The sequence below is a fragment of the Oncorhynchus clarkii genome, chromosome 14, assembly GCF_045791955.1.
Source record: "Oncorhynchus clarkii lewisi isolate Uvic-CL-2024 chromosome 14, UVic_Ocla_1.0, whole genome shotgun sequence".
Classification (NCBI taxonomy): Eukaryota; Metazoa; Chordata; class Actinopteri; order Salmoniformes; family Salmonidae; genus Oncorhynchus; species Oncorhynchus clarkii.
The window spans coordinates 20,763,881-20,770,911 of record NC_092160.1 but is presented as its reverse complement, the minus strand read 5'-3'; the positions used below and the strand labels follow the sequence as shown (position 1 = coordinate 20,770,911).

The 7,031-nt window shown below is 50.6% G+C and overlaps 1 protein-coding gene across 1 annotated transcript; it reads left to right on the top strand.

Moving 5' to 3' along the window:
• Window positions 1-1,934: 1,934 nt before the first annotated feature.
• On the top strand, window positions 1,935-3,527 carry LOC139365842 (uncharacterized). Its single transcript, XM_071102904.1, has 3 exons — window positions 1,935-1,945; window positions 2,155-2,209; window positions 2,622-3,527. Exons 1-3 carry the CDS (start codon window positions 1,935-1,937, stop codon window positions 3,525-3,527), a joined length of 972 nt encoding a protein of 323 aa, XP_070959005.1.
• The last annotated feature ends 3,504 nt before the right edge of the window (window positions 3,528-7,031 follow it).

Here is a 7,031-nt window from a genome sequence, read left to right as displayed (position 1 = left end):
ATCAGGTCACTGTAACGTCAAGTCACTGTAACGTCTGGTCACTGTAACGTCTGGTCACTGTAACGTCTGGTCACTGTAACGTCTGGTCACTGTAACGTCTGGTCACTAACGTCTGGTCACTGTCTGGTCACTGTAATGTCTGGTCACTGTAACGTCTGGTCACTGTAACATCTGGTCACTGTCTGGTCACTGTAACGTCTGGTCACTGTAACATCAGGTCACTGTAACGTCAAGTCACTGTAACGTCTGGTCACTGTCAGGTCACTGTAACGTCTGGTCACTGTAACGTCAGGTCACTGTAACGTCTGGTCACTGTAACGTCTGGTCACTGTCTGGTCACTGTAACGTCTGGTCACTGTAACGTCTGGTCACTGTCTGGTCACTGTAACGTCTGGTCACTGTAACATCTGGTCACTGTAACATCAGGCCACTGTAACGTCAGGTCACTGTAACGTCAGGTCACTGTAACGTCTGGTCACTGTAAAGTCTGGACAGTGTTACGTCTGGCTGCTGTAACGACTGGCTACTGTAACGTCTGGCCAGTGTAACGTCAGGCCAGTGTAACGTCTGGCTACTGTTACGTCTGGCTACTGTTACGTCTGGCTACTGTAACATCTGGCCAGTGTAACGTCTGGCTACTGTAACATCTAGCTACTGTAACGTCTGGCCAACGTACGGCTGTTGTTCACCGATCTAATTTTCCAAGTCGGGGCCAATCAGGACCAAGTACTTTTTCTGCCACATTACTTTCACAAACTCAGATGGTTTTGTCATATGGTTACCCTAAAGGTGTGGTCAGTTTACCCTCCCTTCGGCCACACCAAACGGCTGCACCAAATACCTTAGAGGATATCATAGGCCCTTAACATGTCACTGCACTGACCTCAAGCCCACTGCCGTGATAAAAAAGGGACTTTAAGGTGCTTTCCCTTTGCTTCTCAGCATGTAAGTCGGTGAATGCTGCCATTGTTTTTAAATGCTCCCTAATAGACCCCAGTGGGGCGTCATTCCTATTCCGTTCATGATGAAGACATTCTCTCTCTGCCCGCTCTGCTCTCAGCTCGCTCTGCCTGTGGGCCTATGAAATGTCTCAGTCTGTAGGGAGGGCCCCGCCAGAGTCCCACTGGAGCCACTTAGAGAACCTTTATGAATACGTGCTGAAAGGGCGCTTTTTTTTAGGGGAAAGATTATACGTCATGCCACCAGCTCACCTACTTCACCCCTCAACATGCATTCCTTCACCCTGGCTTACTTTTTTGCAGCCTGGTTCAAGTCAGACTCAAGGGTATTTTTAGAGCAATTCTGTTCTTCTTCCAGTAATTAAGAGTATTTGCATCCGGTTGTCCTGTACTGCAGGTTTAGGGTACTGTATGATGGTTTTACAGCAGACCTGGGTTCAAGTAGTATTTGTCTTGAGTGTTTGATTGAGCCTGGAGTACCAGATGGGCAGGGTTTGCACTGTAGGGACTATTCCATTGGTTCAATTGAGCCAGGCCTGCTCAAACAAGCGTAGCTACAGCATTTGAAAGAACATAAGTACTATTTAAACCCAGGTCAGTTGTACAGACATGTCTCTGTGTAGGTGAGCGTGTGTCCTTTTACTGACCGACAATGAAAGTGTCTTATGTCTCGCTGTCTCATCCTATAAAGAAACAAATAAAAAAAATCTTGCTTCTTCCTTTTCCACTATTCGTCCCTCAGATTCCCATACAGTCAAAGGTATGCTAACTGTACTGGAGAGCAGAAAGCTAAAGTGCCTTGTGTTTGTAACTGCTGCTCGGTATAAGTGCATCACTGAAAGGGGGAGAAATGCAACAGGGCTCTATCTTCTTGGCTTTTAACGCATTCTGTCCCCATTAAATAAATATCACACGTTTTAAAAGCCTTCATGCAAAACTGAGCAATGTTGAATTATTGAAGATGCTCTCGGAGCGATGGCAGTCGGGTGAGTGTACCGAGTTCGGATAGGGAAGAATGCATCATTTACTTGTAGCGTTTACCCTAAACTAGATAGCCATAACTGGTTAGAATATGCACTGTATGCCTGTGGCGATTTGTGTCCGTACATGAACAGGACGCTTTTACTTAGATCAACATACACTCGTTTGTAGTTCTTCCCCTCTCCCTTTTCTCTACTTGAACTTCCTGGTAAAGAGATGTAACCCTGATGAGGTGTGGCGGCACGCTGGACATGCTGGAGCCCCGGCTTGTAAAACAAAGGAGGGAGCTTAACGGAATGAGAGAGCAAGCTTTTTCTCTAGTCTGGGGCTCATTAATCCTGGCAGGGGGCTACTGTTTTGAGTCTTACCTGATTGTTTGTGCTCCAGGCATGCTGGGTTTGGAGGAAGACACCGGTGCTCTTGAATCATGACTGCCTGACATCGTCGGCCCAAGCTTGGAGGGGGACCATGGGAGGGGCCTATGCAGGTCCCCACTGCACAACACCAGATGTGTGTTGGTGGTCTGACAGGCTTCCCTGCCATCAATCAGGGTCCGAACCCACCGCAATTACAACCAGATGGCTTTTCTGCTGGGTGCAATGGTCACAGCACGTAACCCCCTCCCTCCTGTCTCCACCCTCCCAACTATCTCCAACCTCCCACCTTTAACCTCCCTGCCAGCCTTCTCCTCCCTGCCACCTGTGTCTACCCTCCCACCTGTCTCCACCCTCCCACCTGTCTCCTCCCTCCCATCTGTCTCCACCCTCCCACCTGTTTCCACCCTCCCACCTGTCTCCTCCCTACCACCTGTCTCCACCCTCCCACCTGTCTCCAACTTCCCACCTGTCTCCTCCCTCCCACCTGTCTCCACCCTCCCACCGGTCTCCAACCTCCCACCTGTGTCCACCCTCCCACCTGTGTCCACCCTCCCACCTGTGTCCACCCTCCCACCTGTGTCCACCCTCCCACCTGTCTCCTCCCTCCCACCTGTCTCCTCCCTACCACCTGTCTCCACCCTCCCACCTGTCTCCAACCTCCCACCTGTCTCCACCCTCCCACCGGTCTCCACCCTCCCACCGGTCTCCACCCTCCCACCTGTCTCCACCCTCCCACCGGTCTCCAACCTCCCACCTGTGTCCACCCTCCCACCTGTCTCCACCCTCCCACCTGTCTCCTCCCTATCACCTGTCTCCACCTTCCCACCTGTCTCCACCCTCCCACCTGTCTCCTCCCTACCACCTGTCTCCACCCTCCCACCTGTCTCCAACTTCCCACCTGTCTCCTCCCTCCCACCTGTCTCCACCCTCCCACCGGTCTCCAACTTCCCACCTGTCTCCACCCTCCCACCTGTCTCCTCCCTCCCACCTGCCTCCACCCTCCCACCTGTCTCCACCCTCCCACCTGTCTCCTCCCTCCCACCTGTCTCCTCCCTGCCACCTGTCTCCTCCCTGCCACCTGTCTCCTCCCTGCCACCTGTCTCCTAACTCCCACCTGTCTCCTCCCTCCAACCTGTCTCCTCCCTCCCACCTGTCTCCAACCTCCCACCTGTCTCCACCCTCCCACCTGTGTCCACCCTCCCACCTGTGACCACCCTCCCACCTGTCTCCACCCTCCCACCTGTCGCCACCCTCCCACCTGTATCCTCCCTCCCACCTGTCTCCACCCTGCCACCTGTCTCCACCCTCCCACTTGTCTCCACCCTGCCACCTGTGTCCACCCTCCCACCTGTCTCCACCCTCCCACCTGTCTCCACCCTCCCACCTGTCTCCTCCCTCCCACCTGTCTCCACCCTCCCACCTGTCTCCACCCTGCCACCTGTCTCCTCCCTCCCACCTGTCTCCACCCTCCCACCTGTCTCCACCCTGCCACCTGTCTCCACCCTCCCACCTGTCTCCTCCCTCCCACCTGTCTCCACCCTCCCACCTGTCTCCTCCCTCCCACCTGTCTCCACCCTCCCTTTTCCAGAGTGGGATGCCTCTTACTAATCTACCCTTTCTCAGTCTCTTCATCATCCTACCCTCTCTTCACCTGTTCTCGCTCGCTTTCTTCTCTTCCTGCTCTTCTTATGGTCATCCCTCCATTTTCATCTCCTTGACACTTGTGATATCTCTCTCTTTCCTTCCACCCTCCAAACACACACACACACACATGCGCGTGCACACAAACACACACACACACACACACACACACACCTCAACCCCCCTGTGAGGGGATGTAGGGCATGCAGTCAGTGTGTGGATATAAAGTAATGATTTCTCCTTCACACCTCCCTTGCTAATTAGAGCCGGCTGCCTGCCGCCTCGCAGGGGGCCGTGTCTGGGGAGACTTTCTATTTGTCTTCAAGAATTACCCACGAAGACTCCGGGCCAGCTCTAATCCCACAGACGCCAGACAGAATATCAGCACTTGCCTGGCCGTGGTCACCTGTCAATTCAATTGAATTATTCTAATGATAATTTTCTATCCTGGAGAGAGAGGACACAGGAGCAGGCAGAGGACAGGGCTACTGGAATGGCGTTGGTTGACGTTGGTCTGAGGCCCCTCCCTCCCTCAGGGCCCCTTATACACCGGCTATTTATGTGTTCTGTGTCTGCAGCACCGTCTTCCCAGGCACCGATGTGTCTGCTACAACCTTTCTCCACTCCCTCACCCCTATCTCTCTCCTCCTTTCCATCCCTCTCTCCTCCCCTATATTTGGAGGGCTGTCAGCGCACTGCAGTGACACCACCATTTAGTCCATTGTCAAGCGCCGGACCTGATAGCAGCAGTCACCTGTAAATGTGATATACCTTTCATTGGGATGAAATCCTGCTATCTATTAACCTTAGCCGTATCTTCGGCCAGCGGTATCGGCCCAGCAGCAGGGCTGAAGCCTACCAGCTGTTGCTTTCCGATGAGTTATATATTTTTTTCTTCTGCCATCGAAGGCAAACCAGTTGTCATAAAACAGTGCAAGAAGTTGGCCCCGAAATAATGTGTAGAGAAGGACAGATGAAGGAGGGAAGATATTTTTCTTCACAGGAACAATGTGATGTGTGTTGTTATTGGAATAGCATTATCATTACGTTACCTGGAGGTTGAGCTAATTTGCATCACAGCTGCGTCTGACAAGACCGTTGTGACATTACAACAGAGCGAGTCATCAGTGTCAGCACAGAGACGTGCTATATTTCCCTGTAAAGACTTATGTGCAATAACAATGTAAATTTTCCTTCCTGCATACTTTCTGGTGGAATCAGGCAGCATGATTCAGACACAGATGTCCTGTAGTGAATAACAAGGCTATAAAAACCAACACTGTCCACCTGTGTCCCCACTTCCTCCTTGCTTTGTTCCACACCAGTTGGAAAGTAGTCAGTTGCCCTCTCCCTTTACCCAAACTAACACTTACCCAAGCTGGATGACACTGGCACAGTGTCTGCCTGACCTTGCCATTCACCGTGGGCCCCCACTGTAATACAGCAGTGGACAGTGTGTAAATGCTCCGTGTACTGTACCTGTGCCACACCGCCGTGCCATGGTGGCCGGACCTGGGCTAAGAGGCTTTACCAAAGCTGTAGCCTACCAGCCTCCCGGGTGGTAATGTGTTGCCTTCTCTGTCACCCTCGCTGTGGAGATTGGGCACGGGCCTCACTACCTTCACTCAGGGTGTAGGCGCGGGTGGGCTCTACTTGTCTTTTTTTCAGATCGGGGGTTACAGGTACAAAAACAGTGAAAGAAATGCATACAAAGATAACCCCAACCCATTACCCCCCTCAATTAGCTTAGTGTTGAGCTTTGAGGGCACTATGGTGTTGAACTCTGAGCTGTAGTCAATGAATAGCATTCTCACATAAGTGTTCCTTTTGTCCAGGTGGGAAAGGGCAGTGTTGAGTGCAATAGAGATTGCATCATTTGTGGATCTGTTGTGGCGGTATGCAAATTAGGGTGGGTCTAGGATTTCTGGGATAATGGTGTTGATGTGAGCCATGACCAGCCTTTCAAAGCCCTTCATGGCTACAGACGTGGGTGCTACGGGTCAGTAGTCATTTTGGCAGGTTACCTAAGTGTTCTTGGGCACAGGGACTATGGTGGTCTGTTTGAAACATGTTGGTATTACAGACTCCGTTAGGGACAGGTTGAAAATGTCAGTGAAAACACTTGCCAGTTGTTCAGCGCATGCTCGGTGTACACGTCCTGGTAATCCATCTGGCCCTAGAGCCTTGTGAATGTTGACCTGTTTAAAGATCTTACTTACATTGGCTATGGAGAGCTTGATCACACAGTCGTCTGGAACAGCTGATGCTCTCATGCATGCTTCAGTGTTACTTGCCTTGAAGCGAACATAGAAGTAATTTAGCTCATCTGGTATGCTCGTGTCACTGGGCAGCTCTCGGCTGTGCTTGTAGTCTGTAATAGTTTGCAAGCCCTGCCACATCTGACGAGCATCTGCTTCATCTGACCACTTTTTTATTGATCGAGTCACTGCTGCTTCATGCTTTCGTTTTTGTTTGTAAGCAAGAATCAGGGGGATATAATTATGGTCAGATTTGCCAAATGGAGGGTGAGGGAGAGTGTCTCTGTGTGGAGTAAAGGTGGTCCCCTTTGGTTGCACATTTAACATGCTTGTAGATGCAAAGCATTGAATATTTAAATTCTGACACTTCAAAATACATTTTGTAACTTGTCCCCCAGAAGGATTTAACTGCAGGGCAATCCCACATCATATGAAGGAATGTGCCTACCTGATTTAGGGGACACAGTGAACAGTTGGGAGTTAGGGCAAATTTCATCATTAAATGTTTCCTTGTTGTTAAAAACTTAACATGCATAAGCTGATGGTTTGGATTATGGGATGGCAAAGTCATATTTTTCCATATTCTGTTCCAGTTAAAGGGTTGTTCAGATTCAATTAGATCTGTGGACCATACTTTTTTAATAGCTAGCTCAGAATATGAGCTTTCCAAAAGTTGTTTATATATTATAGAGTCCTCAGTCCTTTCGGGAGCCCAGATAATTTATTTATAAATCCCATCATTAGAGGGTTCGGTAGTTGGGTTTCCCAAGGGATTCCACAGGCCATTTCCTCACGGGAAATGAGTGCCAGCACCT

Bases quoted from the DNA above. Each gene is read 5' to 3' on its own strand.
- LOC139365842 (XM_071102904.1), top strand. The intron at 2,210-2,621 runs GTAAAACAAAGG...CCTCCCTGCCAG, and splicing joins ACATGCTGGAGCCCCGGCTT to CCTTCTCCTCCCTGCCACCT.